Raw genomic sequence first — 19,695 nt, forward strand, 5'->3', positions numbered from 1 at the left:
GGATGGGAGGGATCCTGGGGCAGTGGTTGGGGGATTTGCCAGGAGAAATGAGGAGATCCAGGAGCAATGTCGAGCATCCCAGAGGGATGCTGAGCAGTCCTGAGGACACACACCCTGCTGGGCTCAGAGTGAGCTGTGGTGTGCCCGTGCGGGGCCAGGGCCAGGGCATCCCACGGGCATCCCAGGGGCACCAGGAGCCGCTCAGCAGCGTGCCCCAGGCTGGGGCTGGCACACGGAGGGGGTTGTGGAGGGGGTTGTGGAGGGGGTTGTGGAGGGGGCTGTGGAGGGGGTTGTGGAGGGGGTTGTGGAGGGGGCTGTGGAGGGGGCTGTGGAGGGGGTTGTGGAGGGGGTTGTGGAGGGGGTTGTTTTCCTCCTCTCTCCGGTAATTTTTCCCTCTGACTATGATGCATAGCGGTGCTAATTCGGCACGTTGCCATTAATTCCAGCACAGCTGCCGCTCTCTCCCTCAAGGCATTTCGCTAATACTCGGCTTCAGAGCCTCTCAGCAAATTAACATCATTTGTTCTGCAGAACATGTTTTATTTCTACACTACATGCATAGCTTATTACTCCTCCAGAAACTCGGGGTGTGCAGGAGGCAGCGCCACAGGCACGGCCCTCCAGAGCCAGCCCTGCTCCCCAGCTCACCGTGCCCACCCCTGGATGAGCACAGGGACACAGCCCAGTCCCTTGTGCCACCTCCAGCTGGAGCTGCAGGGATTTTCTCCCGGTGCCAGGATGCTGTGGTGCTGTTGGAACACCCAGGGCTGGTGATGTGAGGGAGGATGGTGGCAGTGTGCTGGGTCAGTCACTGGCTGGCATCTCCTGCATCCCCCTGGGTGATGCCACCTCTCAGTGCTCCTACATTTAGGAACAGAGCTGACAAGATGTCCCAGGATGTCAGGGCCAGGCTGGGGCTTGCTGGGTGTGACACTGAAAGGAACCAGAAGCCCCCAGCACCAGCAGAACGGCTCAGACCCTCTGGCAGCACCTCTGGGATGGAGGAGAGCACTTCCCAAGAGGCCCTTGGTGCTGAGCCGCGGGGCAGTCGGTGGGGCAGTGAGATAAGCAGTGTCACCAGCCAGGCAGGGTGTCACCAGCCAAGCAGGGTGTCACCAGCCAGGCACGGGGTCCCACCACCAGCCAGCAACCCGCAGCCCCTGCCAGCGATAGTTTCAGGTCTTTCTCTTTGATTAAGGTTATTTAAGCTTTTTACCAAAACATAAAACCTGATTGTTTGCATAAACAACCTAATTGGATTATAGTGCACAGCATCGCTAATGCTGCGGGCTGGCTGGGAGCCGGCGGGAGCGGGGAGCACCGGGAGCACCGGGAGCACCGGGAGCTGGGATGGGCAGGGGATTGATGAGACCCCCCCGTGCCCCACGCCGGGGTCTGCATCCACCTGCCCCCTTCTCCCAGCCACCTCGGCGTGGGCGACAGCTGTGTAGGGACAGTGGCGTCCCCACCCGTGGCTCTGGCTGTGCCCTTGGTGTTGCCTCACCTGCAGAGCCACAGGGGACAAAGCCCCCGCTCCGGCACGGCTGGTGGGAGGAGGAAGGGGAAGGTGGAGGAGCCGAGCGGGAAGCAGGGGGCCGGGAGCTTTGCAGGAATGCTGCCTGCGCAGCGTTTCCATGGCTGGGAGCTGCAGAAGGCTTTCATGGCAAGAGGCGGAGAGGCTCCATGAATATTTCATTAGGAAAGCAATGTGGTGTGCTGCAGAGAACATCTGGCTGGAGTCCCTGGAGACCCCTGCCTTGTGCAGGAAGCAGGAACTGTGAAATACGGAGGAAAACGAGGGAGAGGGGGAGATGGGGGGATCATCCCGTGACACGGGAGCGTTCCTGCCCTCCCGGCCCCGCACTGAGCAGCGCGGGGCGGGCGTGGGGCTCTGTCCTCTGGGAATGACGGGAGCTGGAAAGGCTGTGGTGATGCCATCCAGGTGGAGGATCCTTCCATGGACATTTTGGGGACCAGGCTGCAGCAGGCCACTGTTTCATCCTGATATCCCGTGCAGGAATGGGCAGAGCTGCTCCTCCAGCTAAGAGCTGAGTGCCTGGGTGATCAGCCCAGCATTGGGATGGGATGTGATGGGACATCTCTTGCCACATCACTCCCAGGGAGAAGCTGATGCCCTCCAAGCTGGATGCTGGGATCCCTGCCCTGGTGATGGGTGCTGAGGAAGGTCCGTCCTGCTGGGACTGGTGCAGAGGGGACATCCCAGGGCACAGGGGTGTGGTGGGCAGAGCCAGGTTGCAGAGCAGGAGGAATCAGGGTGCTGTGAGATTTGGGATTGCCAGCATCCCTGTTTCCCTTCAGTGCCAGCTCCTTCCCCCAGCATGGGCCAAGTTTGGTGCCTGGGGACCCTTTTGCAGCCACTTCCCACAGTGCCAGTGGAGCTGTGATGCCACGCTGTTCCTGGCTTGGGAATGGCTCCAGCATTGCTCCTGCACCCCAGGCAGGCAGGAGGGCACACAGCAGCACCAGCTCTCTGCCCGGCACCTTCAAACCCCTTCCCAGTGCTACCCACTCCCCCCCACACCCCCAGCCCCACACAAACACCCACTCACATCCCTCTCCTTCACCCAGCGCCCCAGGACCACGACCCCGGCATCATGTGAGTCATGGCCATGGCACCACGAGCTTCCCGGTGTCCTGCAATTCTGCCCTTCCCTCCTCCTCCTCCCCAGCATGGTGATGGATATGGGGGCTCTCTGCCCACCCTCCCTCTGTCCTTCTCACCCAGCCACCAGGCTGTGCTCCGGGGCAGCCCCGGGCTGGGAGCAGGGCACGTTTCCCAAGTGCCAGCGCTGCCGGCGGCAGGACTTTGGCTCGGCAGGACTTTGGCTCAGCAGGACTTTGGCTCAGCAGGACTTGGGCTCGGCAGGACTTGGGCTCGGCAGGACTTGGGCTCACACCTCCCTTCCCGCAGCCCCGCCGGCCCCGGCCCCTCCGCCGCCGGCAGACAAAGCCGAAGCAGACAAAGCCCCAGCCTCGCTCGCCGGCCCCGCGTGCTGCAGAGCCTCTTGCAGCCCCAAGGTGAGCCCGGCCGGCACATGGAGCCCGTGACTGCCCGTGCCAGGCAGCACTATGGGCAGGGCAGGGCTGTGGGACAGGCCAGGCAGGAGCTGGCAGGACAGGCCGGGCAGGAGCTGGAGGGATGGGCAGGGAGGCCGCGCGGAGCCTGGCACAGACACATGCACGCACACTCACACCCTGCACAACGAGGGCACGTACCTCTGTCCTCCCCGGCTCCTCGGCTGCTGCCCGTCCTGCCCCGGCCACGCCGTGCCTCCTCCTCGCTGCCCGTCCTCCATGTGCCCGCACTGCCAGAGCCTCCTCTCCGCTGCCACTGGGGTTTGGCCCCCGCTGCCTGCTGGCGTTTTGGCAGCCTCGCCGCTCCAGCGATGGCATGTGTCCATTATTTTTTTTTTCTCCTCTCTCCCTTTCACAATCCGTCCTCCCCAGCCTTCTCTGCCGGTGCCTCCGGAGCCGCCTGCGGTGCCAGCTCGCAGGGAAATTGGCAGCGAGCGCGGCACAGGGATCCTCCCGCAGCTGACGGAGCCCTGCCAGGCGCAGGCAGCCCTTCTGCCAGCCACCAGCCTTGGCACGGGGGGCCGGGGGGCCACGGGGGGCTGCCGAGGCTTGGCAGTCCTTCCCCGGCACCGCGCGCCCCAGCCGCCGCCACGGCTCCGCTGCCAAGCACCAAATGAGGGGAGGAAAAGGGGAGAGGGCAGAGAAAGGAGTTGGCTTCGCCATGCCCGGTGGCTGGGACCCACTGGGGACCCCTTCCCTTCGCCAAGGCCAGCTGGGCGACGTCCTCGTCCCTCGGCGCAGGCTCCGGAGCCCATCCGTGGTGCCAACGTCGCGGGCAGGGGCTGAGCCCCGTCTGCCCCACGTTGTGCCCCCAGCCTGGTGGGGAAAGCCACGGCAGGGATGGCAGGAGCCGCCGCAGACCGGCGACGCTGCGTGGCGAGGACGGCTCCCACAGACACACCTCTTACCCAGCATCCGTCTGCTGCACAGGAGGGCCCGGGAAATTGGGAAGGGGAGAGCGGAGGAGGGACTTGTGGTGATGGGTGGGGGATTTGGGGTGCCCTCTGGCCGTGTGTTGCCTGGCACGGCCATCTCAGCCTCGTGCAACGGAGCTTGTGCCAAAATCCTGTCCCTGGTGGTGCAGTCGTGCCATGACTCCATCCTGGCCAGCCATCGGCGTGGCAACCCCGCTTTCCCAGCTTTTCCTCCCAAAGCTCCTGGTTTGGGTGTCCTTTTGGAGGTAGAAGTGGGTATGTGGCTTGTGCCTCCACTGTAGCGTGGCTGGTCCTGGCGCCAATGCCTTTGGAGGGCCCCTAAGGCCAAGGGAATGGGGTGGGAATCACCAGGCAGGAGGCAGAGAACAGTTCCTGCTCAGTTTTTCCCAAAAATAAGTCATTTACTGGGAGCCACTGGGAGGCACAGGGGTGCTGGGGCAGGCACCAGGAGCAGTGGGGCCATCCCTGGTTAACAGCTTAGCCCCTAATCAGGGATGTCTTTATGGAGCTGGCAGGAGGAGCCAGGAGCCCTCCATGGGCAGGATGGGGCGTGAGTGGCTCCCACTGGCCCATCCCATCCTCCTGCCACCCTTCACCCAGTGTCCCTGGGTGGTGGCACATCCCAGCCCAGGATGTGGCAGCTCCTGGGATGGCAGTGACTGTGCCATCCCGGCGTGCCCCGTGCCCCCGTGCCCCGGTGGCTGTCCCCGGCCTGCCGGTGTCACACGTGCGCCTGCCATTTCCTCAAATAAGCAGCTAATCTCCATCAATCATAATTCCGGGCAATTATCATAATAGGGCCATTTTGCACTTATCCTCACCACGTGACGCAGGAGCCACTTAGGGCTCCACTTCACTGCGAGCTGCTCCTGTCCCCGGGGAGTCCCAATGGCAATCGTGTCCCCTGCAGGCCCTGGGGACAGAGCGGCCCCGCCGGGTGCGGGCAGTGCCTGCAGCAGCTCGGGACAGACGCAGGCAAGGGGGCACCTCTGAAACACGGCGGAAAACAGAGGGAGAGCCTGCCCCTGCCTCGGGAGCAGCAGCACAGGGTTCAACCCCGAACTGGGGACACTTGATCTGCTTTCTGCCACCCTAGGGCCCTAGTGGCCCTGGCAGTCTGGGGTGGTGCCGCTGCCACGGGCTGTGGTGGGGGACAGGACCAGCAGCCCCTGGTGACCTTCAGCTGCCTGGCAGGGAGCAGCTTAGGGAGGCTGGGAAGTAGTGAGGCACCAGGGCCTCGGGTGGGGATTAGGGGCCAGCAGATGGATGGAGATCAAACGTTTCACTGCCCCTTGTTTACACATCCTGCCCCAGCCACAGGGACACTGGCACCACTCTGGCACTGGGCTGGGGCAGGAGGGGGATAGGGACATACTTCCATACTTTATCCCACAGGGTGTCCCTGTGGGATGAACAGGCTCCTACCTTGTTGTGCTGCATCCTCATTCCAAGGAGCACCACAGTGGAAGCTGCCAGTGCCCCAATCCCATCCCATCCCATCCCATCCCATCCCATCCCATCCCATCCCATCCCATCCCATCCCATCCCATCCCATCCAGCCCATCCAGCCATCCCATACCATCCCATCCCATCCCATCCCATCCCATCCCATCCCATCCCATCCCATCCCATCCCATCCCATCCCATCCCATCCCATCCCATCCCATCCCACAGCACTGGGATGAACTCGCTGTCACCCTGAGCTCTCCCTCAGCCCCGCAGTGTCTGTGCTGTTTACACCACCCCAGTAATTACTTCCCTTTTTTTTCTTTAATAAATACGGATGTGCCACAAGTAAACTCCAGCGCAATAAAAGCTTTCTGTGGCTCCATAATTAATCACCGAGCTGAGCAGGGCGGGGAGGGCAGGCACAAAACCCTCCTGCCCTCCTGGGCTGCGGGCTCGCACCTGCCTGGGAGGGACCCGAGAAGCCGCCGTGGCAGCTTGGGGACAGCCCTGGGGACCAGGTCCATGGGTGGGCAGGGCTGTGCTGCACGCGGGTCTTCCACTGCCAGCTGTGAGGGCACATCTGGACTGAGCCCTCCCCGGCAGTCGGGGAGCAGCCCTTTCCCCTTCCCTTCCCTTCCCTTCCCTTCCCTTCCCTTCCCTTCCCTTCCCTTCCCTTCCCTTCCCTTCCCTTCCCTTCCCTTCCCTTCCCTTCCCTTCCCCTTCCCCAGGGATGTGGCCAGCTCCAGATGGCCAGTGGCACCAGGTGCTGGGGCCAGAGCGGTGCAGGGTGGCTGGGGGTGACATCTGCTGTGTGTGACATCGCGGCCAGCTGGCCCTGCTGCCTGCCGCCGTCGGAGGGAGCATGGCCCTGTCCCCCCGTGGGGAGGGGTCCCTGCTGGAGGGGCCGCTCCTGGCTCATCCTTGGGTGGCCCTAGGGCTGTACCCAGCTCTGTGCCCGCTGTCCCTGCCAGTCCTGCACCACCATGGGGGGGTTGGCACCAGGGACCTCCCCGTGGGCGCACACCCCGGGGAGGGGGATCATCCCTGTGTGGAGAGATGTGCCATGGAGAGATGTGCCATGGGGAGATGTGCCATGGGGAGATGTGCCATGGAGAGATGTGCCATGGAGAGGTGTGCCATGGAGAGGTGTGCCATGGGGAGGTGTGCCATGGGGAGGTGTGCCATGGAGAGGTGTGCCATGGAGAGGTGTGCCATGGAGAGGTGTGCCATGGAGAGACGTGCCATGGAGAGGTGTGCCATGGGGAGGTGTGCCATGGAGAGATGTGCCATGGAGAGGTGTGCCATGGAGAGATGTGCCATGGAGAGGTGTGCCATGGAGAGGTGTGCCATGGAGAGATGTGCCATGGGGAGATGTGCCATGGAGAGATGTGCCATGGAGAGGTGTGCCATGGAGAGATGTGCCATGGAGAGATGTGCCATGGAGAGATGTGCCATGGAGAGGTGTGCCATGGAGAGGTGTGCCATGGAGAGATGTGCCATGGAGAGACGTGCCATGGAGAGACGTGCCATGAGCAGGGAGCTGTGCAGGACCATGGGTTGCAGCATTGTTGGGTGCAGAAGCGTTGGGTGCTCCCCCCAGCGCTGGGATCCCGGCCCCGTTTCCGCTCCCAGCCCTGGTGGAAACACACCTGGGGGGTGGGTGGGGGTCACCGCGGCCGTGCCGCTTCACGGCCTGCTGGGCACAGCCAGGGCAGCTCGGCTCCAGTGGGGCTGTGCTGTGTGCCATTTGTGCCATGTGCCACCATGGGACCTCTGTGCGGCCCTGCATGGCTGTGTGTCCCCAGGGTAGCTGTGTGTCCCCTGAGCATCTCTGGGATCTCTGTGACCCTCTGGAATGCCCATGTGTGAATGTTCCCCGAGCCCAGGCCATGCCTGCCCCCTGCCCACATCCCCACATCCCCACATCCCCAAATCCCACAGACCAGGCCCAAAACCCCAGGCCCCGAGGGGCAAAGCTGGAGCTCCACACCCACCCGCCATGACATCCGAGGACAGCGGTGACACTCCGGGGGGCTGTAGGCACAGTCAGCCCCGCGGAGTCCCGGCCCCGCCCCCCGTGGGCGTTTTGGGGCCAAATCCCCACAAATCAGGCGCGGCCTGGCGGGACGTTCGTGCGCGGAACGTTCGAGTCGCGGCGCCGCGGCCCCGCCGGAGCTGTTCGCGGCCGGACCGGTCCCCCGACGGCAGGTGAGGCCCCGCGGGGCTGCGGGAGGCGGCGGGGCCGGGGCGGGGCCGGGGCGGCCCCGGGAGGTCCCAGAACCAGGGCGAGCCGGGGGCCGCTGCCCTCGGCCCACTGCGCTCGGACCCGGCCCTCCTTCCCCGCGGGAGCCGCTGGCTGCCGGGCCTGCGGGGGGCGGCCCTGGTTCCTCGGAAGCTCCGCGCGGTTTGTGCCCGTTCCTGCTCCGGGATGTGCCGTGAGTAGGCTGCGGGCAGGGACCTGCAGGGGGGAATCCGCTCCGGAGTGAGAGGAGAATAAAGCCCTGTGAGGGTGGGCAGGCCCTGGCACAGGTGCCCGGAGGAGCCGTGGCTACCCCTGGATCCCTGGAAGTGTCCCAGGCCAGGCTGGACAGGGCTTGGGGCACCCTGGGACAGTGGAAAGTGGGACTGGATGGGCTTTAAAGTCCCTTCCAATCCAATCCAATCCAATCCAATCCTTTCCCTGTTTTTTGTTTTGTGAGAAGGGAAGAATAGTCAGCATCTCAGGCATAATTTGATGCCTTTTCCAAGTCTCTTAGTTGCTTTATGATTTTCTAATAAAATATTTTTTATGATTTTCTAAGAATGCAGTATTTTTATCTCTGTTGTAGAAACAGCCAGGAATCCCTTTGTGTTCCCGTGCCTGTAAATGAGGAAAGGGTGGAATCCTGCAGGCCAGGCTCACCCTGGCAGCTACACAGTCACAGCTGGAGCCATGATTATTCCTGTAATAACTCACTTTGGAACAGCTCAGAATAACTCCAAGGATCATTTTCCTCCAGGGAATATACCCTTTATGATGAGAAAGTGCAGAGGGGGATGCACAAAGTGCCCAGGGCTGTGCAGTGGGCCAGCTCCCAGTTTGCACTGGGTTTGTGCTGGGAGCTGGAGAGAGCCCTCCAGCTGCTTTGAGATCTTCAGTCTTAGGAGGAGGAGGAGGAGGGCTTGGATTTTCCCTTCCAGGGGATTTGAACCTTCCCTTCTAAGGCAGCAGAGCCACATCTCTGCCCTGCCCTCACCTTCCTGTGGGATCCAGGGACAAACTTTGTTTCCAGGTGTGCTGTGCTGGAGTTTGTGGCACCAGTGATCCCTGAGCAGCAGGAGGGGATGGCAAACAGCCCCTGGATTTACCCCACGTGTCTGCAGCCCAGCTCTGGAACAGACAGCATTCCCAGGCCTGGCTGGAGGTGCTGCTGTGAATTGCTCCACTAAACACAGACTGCTGGGAATGGGGTAATTTGATTTTTGGAAGGAGCTGGAGGAACAGTGAGAGCACTGAGAGCATCAGCCACGCTGGTCCTGGGCAAAACCAGCTTCCAGTTGCTGCCCCTCGTCGTTCTCAGGGCATTGACACCTTGCCGTGGCCAGGGGTTGAGTTTAGGGTGTGAATTAGGTCAGGTTTTTGCATTTCAGGCTCTCCAGAGCAATGCAAAGATGTCACACGAGCTCGGCCTTGAGCTGCTTTGTTTTTTTCCATGCTGGTGGCAAATGTCAGGAGTTCCCACGCTCACCCCGCTCTGGGGCTGCAGCCTCTCTGCTCCCCCAGATGTTTCCACCCTAAATCACCAGCTTGTTTTGCAGAAGCAGAAATTGAGGTTGATTTGCAAAAGAAGATCTGAGCAGGGCCAGTGTCTGGGTGGGGAAACGCTCCGAAGGTGCAGGGGAGAGACCGCAGCGCTCTCGGAAAATCAACTTGTGCAGCCTGGGCTGGGGCAGCCCCAGTCAGCTCTGCCCTGGGCAGCTGCTGGGCTGGATCCCCTTTGTTCCAGCTCCTCCCCACACTGGGAAGCTGAGCTGGGAGGCTCTTGGAGCTGAGCTGCTCCACTAATAGGCATTTATCAAAAATAAGAGGGAAAATCAGGTTGTTATTGCCGGCGTCAGGGAAGCGTCACGGACGCTCTTGGAGAGTGAGAGCTTGTCGTCCTTTGGCTGCTTCCTCTTGTTGTGGAACCTCTCTGGGGATGTTCTGGTGCTGATTGGATTCTGTGCAGCAAATCCCTCTCTCTCCTGCCACAGCCCTGTCCTCTCCTCTCTGCTCCCTGCTGCTGTATGGAGAGGGTGCTCCAGGCTGTGCAGAGGGGTTTAGGGTTTTTCACAGAATCGTGGAATGGCTCAGCTTGGGAAGGACCTTAAAGCCCATCTCATTTCACCCCCTGCCTTCCAGCAGCCTGGGACACTGAAAGGTGTCACGGGGTGGAACTGGCTGGGCTTTGAGGTCCCTTCCAACCCAAACCATTCTGGGATTCTGTGAAGGCTGGTTCATCATTTAAATTAGCTGGATTTTAGGGGTTGGGGGCTGTGCCTCCTGTTCCATCGTGGCAGGACCCAGGGATGCTCAGGCTGCCCAGGATGTGGCACTCTGAGGCAGGGACATAAATAATACAGTGGATATTATTCAAATGAGGGCTGCCACTTTGCCTGGGTGGGAATAACCCCCTGGGTAATCCCTGCCCTGCTGATCTGCCATCATTGCTTTCTGCAGAGTCGCTCCAGCCCGGCCGTGCTGGCAGGATGCTGCTCCCCCTGCTCTTCCCCCAGCGCTGCCGGCCCCTCCGCTGCCTCCTGCGGGATCTGTCCCGCTGCACATGGGATGGGAGCAGGGCTGGCTGTCCCCGCAGGGCTCTGCACGCAGCCCGGGCCACCTGCAGCAGTGACATCACCCCTGTGTTCACCAGGGCCCCGGCTTTTGGGGATAAAGTGGCCATCGTTGACCAGAACGGGGAGCACACGTACAGGGACCTGCTCAGCCGGAGCCTCCGCTTGTCCCAGGAGATCTGCAGGGTCCTGCAGTGCCCCAGCAGGGATCTGAAGGAAGAGAGGATCTCCTTTCTGTGCCCCAATGATGCCTCCTACGTGGTGGCCCAGTGGGCTTCGTGGATGAGCGGGGGCATAGCGGTGCCCCTGTACAGGAAGCACCCGCTGCCTGAGCTGGAGTACGTGATCCAGGATTCCCAGAGCGCCCTGCTCATCGCGGCCGAGGAGTTCCTGGGGAAAATAACCCCCAGTGCCCAGAAACTGGGAGTCCCTGTGCTGCCACTCCCCAAGTCTGGGGGTGGTGGATCCACGAGCCCTGCAGCCATAGAGGGGGGGGCCTTGCCAAGCTGTTCCTCGTGGAAGGACAGAGGAGCCATGATCATCTACACCAGCGGGACCACGGGGAGGCCCAAGGGTGTCCTCAGCACCCACGAGAACGTGCAGGCTGTGGTGAGTGCTGCTGCCCCCCTGCCAGGCTCGTGCCAAGGTACAGAGTCTTGGAATCTGCAGGGGATTTGGGGTTGCAAACACCTTTCCATTGCCAAATTCCTGCTGAGAGCTGTGGGGCTGCAGCTCTGGAATCCTCCATGCTTGAAAGGTGAGCACACAGCACCGTGTGAGACTCCCAGCCTTGGCCTGTTCATGCTGCAGCTGCATCCCACGGGAGGTGGATTCTCCTCCCTGCTTTCCTGGAAAGCAGAATGGATGAAACCTATTGTGAAAAACCTGATTTCTTTGCAGTTTGCTTTTCTGCCTTCTGACTAGGGGAGAATCTTTCCTCCTAATTGGAAAATATCTTAGCCCAGCCCTGTGCTGTGTGAAGCCTGTGCATTATTCAGCTCTGTATCCCCAAGGCAAAAAAATCCATTAGCTCTCAGAGCCAAAAGGAATTAAAAGTTTGAATAAGCCTGCTGACTGCTTCACCACTTGGTTATCAGTGCCTGCAACTGCCAGACTGCTGCCATTAGGGAAGAGGGCAGGGAATGCAGGGGTGCCCTGGGAGCTGCTGCTGCTCAGGGTGCTCGGATCCCTCAGGGTCCCGGCAGGAATGAAAGCCTTGATGGATGGAGCCAGGGCTTGGCTATATTGGGCAAAGAATCTGTTCCTTCACACACCTGCTGATAATGTGGGGGGTGGCCTGAGCAGTCCCCATCCTTTGTGCTGTCCTGCAGGAAGCCCAAAAGCTGCTCGCTGCCCTGTGGATGGGGGTTGCTATGAGAGACATGACCAAATTCCACTGCTCAGATGCTTTTCTTATTTTTAGGTGGCTAGAAATAAGCTTTGCAGTTGCCAGCACTGGGCTCTGAAGGGCATTGTTGACCCAGAAACCTGATAATTATCCCTTCAGATAATTATCCCTTCAGAGCAGAGTGTTTTGGAAGCTTGATGCTCTCATAATTTTTACTAACATGAAACCTACTTTCTGTTTATCAGCAATTTCCTGCTCCTACTGATTATCCCTTACAGGTGCTAAAAGCCTGATGTCATCAGTGTCCTAACTATGGCAACAGAATTCTGGGAAAATTAGCTTTTTGATTACTATTTCTGCCAAATCTGCATGTGCAGCAGTAGATTAATATTTTTGTATGTCCTACTTAAAATCGTTGTTGATATTTCTCAGTAACAAGGAAGGGCTTTGCTGATTTAAAGACCCATCCTGACAGCATGCTGAAGGTGTTCCTCTTGTGTTCTGCTGCTGTGGTGGGAGTTTTTCTCCTGCTGATCCTGAAAGAAAGATTTTGTGCCTGGGCAGGCCTGGCATTCCTGCCAGGGAGTTTGGGGCTTGAATGCATCAGGAATACCTTGGGAATACCTCAGGAAAATCTTTCCTCCTGCCCTAAGGCCGCGCTGTTTGTTTTCTTCTGCAGACCACGGGGCTGGTTGAGAAGTGGGAGTGGAAGAAGGAGGATGTGATCCTGCACGTGCTGCCTCTGCACCACGTCCACGGGGTGATCAACAAGCTGCTGTGCCCGCTGTGGGTGGGAGCCACGTGCATCATGTTCCCGGAATTCAACACGCACACGGTGAGCCCGGGGGAAAGGCAGCAGCAGCACCCGGGCATTGCACTCAGAGCTGCTCTGGGAATGGCTTCCCAAGGAGTTCCAGCCCTTTAGCCACTGCCTGGGGGTGATTCACAGCAAAGGGAATTGCTTGGGTGCTCAGCCCGGGGTATATGTGCTCTTCCAGAGGGTGCAGCTCGTGTAAGTGTGAGGTTAGAATGGGAATGCTGCTCTGCCCCTCCCAGCCCTGAGGTCTGGCTGGGGGTGGGTGGACCCTTCTGTGCCCACTAAGAGTGTTTCCATCCAGAATTGGGGTTGTGGATTTTTTTTAACTGCCAGGAAAGGTGGAAATACTGGTTTCTCTCTTGTGTGTTAGTGGTGTGCTGCTTGCTGAATTCTTTAGTGACTTGCATTTCCCAGAATCCCCAAAACACTGAGGTTGGAAAGACCTCCAAGATCACCAAGTCCAACCTGTGACCAATCCCCACTTTGTCACCCAGCTCAGAGCACTGAGTGCCATGTCCAGTCATTCCTTGGACATCTCCATGGGTAGGGCCTCCACCACCTCTCTGGGCAACCCCTTCCAAATTTTCCCCTTCCAGTCCTACATCCTTGGTGTTCTGTATTGCATTACATGACAGAACACAGCCTTTTGAGTTTCTTGCAGCCCAGGTAAGGGAAATCCTGGTTTTCCTCACTTCCATGGAAAGATGTTTCTTCTCTGTGGAGAAGCAAGAGTTAACAGAGCTCTCGGGTTGGACTCAGTGATGTGAGAGAGAGTTTCCAGATCCAGACTTTCTTGCAGCTTTTAGGAAAAGTGGCAGGAGTGAAACCTTACTGGACTGATGCTGTTAAGATGTTGTTTTCTATCTGAGTCAGGATACACCAGTGCCAGTGTTCTGCTGCTCCTTTGTTCCCTGCAGCAGTGGCACACTGTGGGGAGAAGGGAAGGGACAGACAGCAGTAAAGGTGGAACAGGTTCTACATTTCCCAGCCCTTGGGATGCAGCACTGTCCATCCACATCTCCCAGTGTCCTGGGTGGTGTCTGCAGTGTCACTGTTAAGGGACAATTGGGTTTTCAGGTGCTGCTGCTGCTCGGAGCAGAAAGGAAACAGAAGTGTGTTGTCACTGCAGAGTTCCCTGGGAAAGCCAAAGGAGCCTGTGCTGGATAGCTGCCCAGGCTGCTCTCCCTGTCTGTGCTTATCCACATGCTGGGAAGGCTTGTCCCATGGGAAGGACAAAGTGCACAGGTGTGGGATACACCTGGGAGCCTCTGGCTGTGCTGCTGCCAGGTGAGGGCGGGCCCAGCTCCGACCAGAGCTACCGCAGGGCCGGGTGATTCTTCATGGCTCATTTCTGCTTCTCCGAGCAGCAGCCACAGAAAATGCACACTTCCCTTTTCTGTCAGGGGGCTCTGACACCTGAGCACTGATCCTTGTTGGGGGACAGCCCCGGAATCTCAGCGAGGCAGCTCTGCACTTCCAGAGTTGGTAGGATGCTATGGTGGAAGGCAGGAGAGTCCCTACCTGCCACAGCCTGTGCTTTCACCCCAGTGATTGCTGCCAAATTGTCCTCCCTGCCTTTAGGGTGACCCCAAAGGCTCGGGGTGCAGCAGGGCTGTGCTGGAGGTGCCGCTGAGAGGCGGGGCTGGCGCTGAGAGGCTGGAGCGGAGCCTCTGGAGGGCGCGGTGCTCCATATCCTGTGATGGATGGTGGTGGTGATGGATGCTCCCTCGCACCCTTGCGTTCTCCTCTGCTCTCTCCCGACGTCTGCAAATCAGTGAGCTGACGTTGAGGGATGGGATCGGGATGGGGAAGCGGGACCCCCCTCCTGCCTGCTCTGATCAAAGCTCTCCCCAGATGTGGCACCAGGGACACGCGGGGACAGCGCTGGGGGCAGCCGCTTGACCCTGGAGCTGAACTTGGGCACGGAGGGCGGCAGGCGCCGGGCGGGGCTCCCGGGGGCTCTGGGGGACGGCGTTTGCTTCTCTGCTTTCTTTCATTCCCGTTATTTTTCCGAGGACCTCCCGTGGGAGCTGCGAGTGTTTTGATCGACACTCCAAAGCGAGCACGGGAGGGTAAATAAGGCTTTCTCCTGGAGTTTATTGCAAGCTGCCTTTCAGTTCCACTCTATTTTCACCAGCTGTTTACAAAGTGCCCTTTGCTACTGCAATCAGCTTGCAGCAAAGCAGCAGTGGAGGATTTTGCCAAAGGAGTCCGAGTTTTGCCGTGTGCTTTTTTTTCCTTGGCTGCACCTTGAGAAAGCAGCCAATTATAGTGTGATATAAAGAAACTCGACTGGCAGCTAAAACACTTGACAGGCTGATCAAAACAAGGCGAGGAACTTACTCTCAACCTGCTGCAGACATATTTAGCCTTGAGTGATACTGGCAAAGGTTCAAGAGAAACCGCAGCAGCACGCCCGATGTGTGTTTGGTTTCTAATCACTAACACTTCATTATACAAAATAAATACTTTATTATTACAGTGTTTATTAAATTACATAATTTGCGGCGTGCCTTATAGTCGTGGATACAGATGGCAGTCTGGGTTTGGTGGTGGGAATAATGCTCTTTTTTTTTTTTTTTTTTTTTTTTTTTTTTTTCCCTGAGAAGACATTTCCAGCCCCAGACCACAGCTTGCTTGTCGTTCCCTGCTGTGCAGGGGTAGGAGGTGGCAGCTTTCAGACCTTTATGTCTGGTTTTGGGAGCTGTCCAAGGAAAGGTTAAAAATCAGGACTGAGGAGTAGCACAGTGTCCTGACCAACATCCTTCCTCTCACTAAAACAGCATCTGATGTCTGTGGCTACTGCTGAGGCCACGACAACTCATTAAAGTGTGCTGAGGTGCCTCAAGCGTGAAAGTTGCTGCATAAAATCAGATTCTTTTTATTAAATGAGGACATCCATTACGCTGCACTAGCTACTGTACATGTTATAATTCACTTTATAGCACCATCTGTTAAGACTGTCTTGCTTAAGCTTTTCGTAGCATTTTTTTATTGCAAGTTATTAAAAAATATGGCTGCATCTATTAATCATTTATTAATAAAGGGTTTATAAATGGACCCTTAGTTTCCAGAATTAGTCGACTCGTACGTGATGTACTGAGTCCCCTGGTGCTCGTGCTCCTTGGGGTGCAGTGTCTTCACAGGGAGCCCCTGGGAGCACATCCTGTCTGTGCTTCTGGGGTTGGGAATGGCTGGGATGGCTGTGGGGGGAGACTTCAGCACAGGTGGGTGTGGAGCAGGCAGGAGAAGAGCAGTGAGCCCAAGGGGTGTTCTGCCAGCAGCTGTGTGGGGCATGGCTGGCTGTGGTGTTACTGGTTTGTTGTTTCATTGGTTTTCAAGGGTGAGAAGTGTGAGGGCAAAAACCTCCTCTGGACCAGAGCAAGCTGCAGCCTCAGCATCGCTGTGTGATCCTCCCTCCATAACCTGCTCCCAGGCTGAGTTTACTCTTCCAGCTGCACTGTTCCTGTTTACATTTCTCAGCTGCTGCTGACCTGTCCCAGATGCTGGAGTAGGAATTCCTTGTCCAGGAGTAGGAATTTTAAAGTTGCTGTGTTTGTGCAAATTTTGTGCACTTTGGTGACCAGAGGAGAAGAGGTGAGTGTCTCTGTTAAGGAAGGAGTGCAGGGTGAGCCTTCTCTTCCTGGCCAAGTGCTTTTGGAAGGCTCTGAGCATCAGGGCTTGCACCAAGCACCCTCTGGAGAGTCCATCCCCAGTGACTGTCTCCCTCCATCTCCCCCCCTGCATCAGCTCAGGCACAGCCTGTGGTGGGACTGTTGCTCTGTGGAAATGTCCGTGAGTCTGGAGAGACAGACCTGGGGAAGCCAAGTGTCCCTTGTGCTTGCTGTGACAGTCTCACACTGGTGTGCCCATTCCAGACCAGGCACTCCTTGGACAAGACCATTTTGGAGCAAATGAGGTTAGTATCTGCTTTATAGGATCCTCTGCTGTGGTTTTTGGACAGAGAGGATCCATTTTGGGCTTGAACAGCAGGAAGAGCTTGTCTTTGCCTTGGACATCCCTGATCTTGCCTCGAGGGGAAGATGTTCTAATGGCAAAAGGTTCCCTGTCAGCTCTCTGCATTGATAAACACGAGAGAAGATCCTGGGAGGTCTTCCAGCCTCTTGTGCAGAGTGGGAAATCAGAGTACTGAAGAACCTGAAGGAAGAAACTTGCTGTGCTGAGTGATGGGAGAAGCTGATGGAAATCTCCACTCCGGATGACCCAGTTGTGGCGTGTGCTGCCCGCTCGGCTCTGCTGGGCAGGTTTGAGCTGTGATGTGCTGCCTGTGCAGTGACAGCCCTGGCTGTGCCCTGCAACCCCTTCCATGATGAATATGCCAAGATGCAGATTTCCTGCCCTGCAGTTCCAGGAGCTGCTGTTTCAGTGCCAGCCTCGCTGTATGTCTGACTTAAGGTGCTCCGAGGATCAAGCCCTCTAAAAACCGTGCCCTGTTTTACAATGTCACACTCAAAGCCATCAAAATAATCTTGTTTGGAGCCTTCTTTCTAGGGAAATAGGAATGCTGTGTGCCCAAAGGTGGTGTGTGATTGGGGACAAGCTTTCCCTGGTGTCCTGTCCCCTGTGGCACCTTTTCCTTGTGGTAGGAGGGAGCCGCAGGCCTGGTGCAGGATGAGTGGGAGGTGTTGCTCCAGGGTGCTGCTGCATCGTGTGCTCACAGCCCTGAATTCCTGAAGGCCAGGGCTGTATCTGGGAGCAAACTTTGTCCTTGTCACTGGTGTTCTCTGTGTGAGCCAGGCTGGGCTGGGTGCTAGGGCTGTCTACCTTGGCTGGGCTGCACAGGGACATCCAGGGCTCGGCAGTCGCTGTTGCCTCCGGGAAGGAGCAGCATGCACTGCACTGAGCCTCTCCCCTGGATCTGTCACTTCTGCAAACATCACTCTGGGCAGCTCTTTTGGTTTATTTTTAAAACAAAAGCAAATCCAAGCAGAGGAGCCTGAGCTCCAATATCCAGGCACGCTGGGGATCGCGGCCCCCATCCAGTTTCAGCTGGAGAGAGGCTGAAAGTCTTTTCATCTGTTAATGGGAGGCTTCAGAGGAGTAATTTTATTTCAGACTCAAAGAGGAGTCGGTGGAGGGAGGAGCAGGTCACTAGTGAATGGATTATGTTTGATCACTTCTCACAGACCTGGCTTTAAAAAGTTAGAGGTTTTCTTTCCCATCTCCCCAGATCTGCCGTCTGTCCTCAGCATCTGTTCCCAAGTAATGGCTTTTGATGTGTGTGGGGAAATATAAAAAATGGAACCAGAGCCTGTCATATTTACTTATATTTCCAGGTCCCAGGGAAAGCACTTGCTCCTTTCAGTATGCCTCCAGCATAGGAAGGGTTTAAAAGCTTCAGCCTGGAATGCAGAGGGGCCATCAAACTGTGCTGATGAATAAATGATTAAAACCAGAGTCACACAGAGCACAAACAGTTTGGGGTTATAATAAACATGAGACGAAGCCACCAAGGGCCTGATTTCTCTTTGAAGAGAAGAATGTTTCTCCCTCTCTGCATATTGGTCGTGAAGTGTTGGAGGCTCAGTCCCTGGGAGAGAGCAGAGCTCCCCTTGGTGCTCTCCTGCCTCATGTGCCCATCTGCTTTTCTGGGATAATTTGGTGTTGGATGTGTTTACGTGGTCCTGCAGTCCCTTGGCTGCTGCTGTTGAGTTACAGGAGCTTCCCACCCTTGTGTTTGGCACAGGTTCTCACCAAAGAAGCAGCTGCTTTGGCCACAGCCCTGTTGCTCCCGCAGACATTCCAAAAATCACCGGCATCCCTTTTCCTCGATGGTGCTTCCCACATGGCAGCAGTCAGTGCTAAACACAGACCCATCTCCCTGAGCAAGAGGCAAGTAAAGGGCTGAGTTAACCTTGCATTAGAGGCATTGTTATTTTTGAAAAGGTTTGAAAAGATTCAATTACAACTGAAAATGGCACAATAATTTTACAGACGAGAGGAGCTGTTGTGTCTGTCAATAGAAGCTGCACCGCGGGCTGGCTGTGATCCGTTTGTGGGCTGATGGAAAAATCCATGCTGATATTTGCTTCCTTTACAGCTTGTAGTTCTCCTGACTGGTTTTGGGAATCTTCTATCAGCCACAATCTTACATGGTTTAGCACATAACTGTGTTTGCCACTGTTTCTTCTCCTTTTGCATGAGAAGATGCCCAGGTGTTGGATTTGGTGTTTCTGGCTGGTTCAGGGCATTGCACAGCTCCCTCTCCAAAGGGAAAAGTTGTTGCCTTTTCTCCTCTGTGCTCACATCTCTTCCTTCAGGTGATCTTAGCAGGTCTGGAGGCTGGTTGGGAAGGTTGCTCTATGGACTGACCATCCTCACTCACCATCTGTGTGCTGGGAAAAATATGTGGGAAAAATCTCCCAGCTGTGCCTTGCTGTGCTTGTTTTGTACCCACTGGTGTCATTTTCTCCTTTTTTTTTTTTGCCTTTAATGATGGCAAAATCCCACTGGCCAGCTCATGATATGCTTTTGAGCAGTGGGAGGGGAGGAAAATCAGGAATGTCACGCTGACAGGAAGGCTCTTGGGAACATTAGGTCTCCCACTCCTCTGCTGGCACAGGCAGCCCTGACCCAAAGCATTTGCTGCCGTTATTGCTGGTGGAAGTTCTATCCACTCCTGCTTTCTTGCAGTGAGAAACTTTTTGTTTCTAACCCTTGGTTATCTTAAAAGGAATCTTGATCCATCTCCTGAGCATATTCCATGGGAAGGCTGCTGCTTCCCTTTGCAGAGCCTGGCAGCCCTGGCACGTGGTGCCATGTTTGCTTCCTGAATCCGTGGCTTTTTAAAAGCACTTGGCGGTATCAGGTGAGCAAAACAAGATGGAGCATTGGCCTGCCAGTGCCCCTGGGGAATGCTGCCAGTGCACGGGGAATGAAGGTGGTGACAGTGACAGGGGGATAACCCAGGGGGGATGGACGGTGCTGCTCCAGGCCCGGCGCTGTCGGAGGGTGCCGGGTGCTGCAAGGACAAAGCTGGGGCCTTGCACGGGGTTGATTGATTAGTGCCAGCTAATGAGGCTTTCCCAGATCCTTCCCTCAAAGTGTGCAGCTACAGTTGGAAGCCAGGAATAGCTGCTCCAGCTGGCTGGGCAGTGCCAAGCCCTCCGGCCAGCTTGAGCTCTGCGGAGCACTCGGAGCTGCCAGCTTTGTACCACGGCTTAGTCCTGCTAAAACACATGGGAAGGATCCAGATTTGGCTGAGCAGGAGCAGAGCA

At 57.2% G+C, this 19,695-nt stretch overlaps 1 protein-coding gene across 4 annotated transcripts in view; it reads left to right on the forward strand.

Annotated features, from left to right (window-relative positions):
- Window positions 1-7,629: 7,629 nt before the first annotated feature.
- Window positions 7,630-19,695, forward strand: part of ACSF3 (acyl-CoA synthetase family member 3) — a 51,793-nt gene continuing 39,727 nt past the window's right edge. Inside the window, exons 1-3 of one of the 4 annotated variants that reach the window (XM_050978967.1) lie at window positions 7,630-7,688; window positions 10,180-10,901; window positions 12,320-12,475. In XM_050978967.1, the coding sequence (XP_050834924.1) occupies window positions 10,209-10,901; window positions 12,320-12,475 (849 nt within the window). In that variant the 5' untranslated portion in view covers window positions 7,630-7,688; window positions 10,180-10,208. The other 3 variants (XM_018914711.3, XM_009090784.4, XM_050978968.1) reach the window with 3 other exon arrangements.

The sequence above is a fragment of the Serinus canaria genome, chromosome 11 (assembly GCF_022539315.1).
Source record: "Serinus canaria isolate serCan28SL12 chromosome 11, serCan2020, whole genome shotgun sequence".
Classification (NCBI taxonomy): Eukaryota; Metazoa; Chordata; class Aves; order Passeriformes; family Fringillidae; genus Serinus; species Serinus canaria.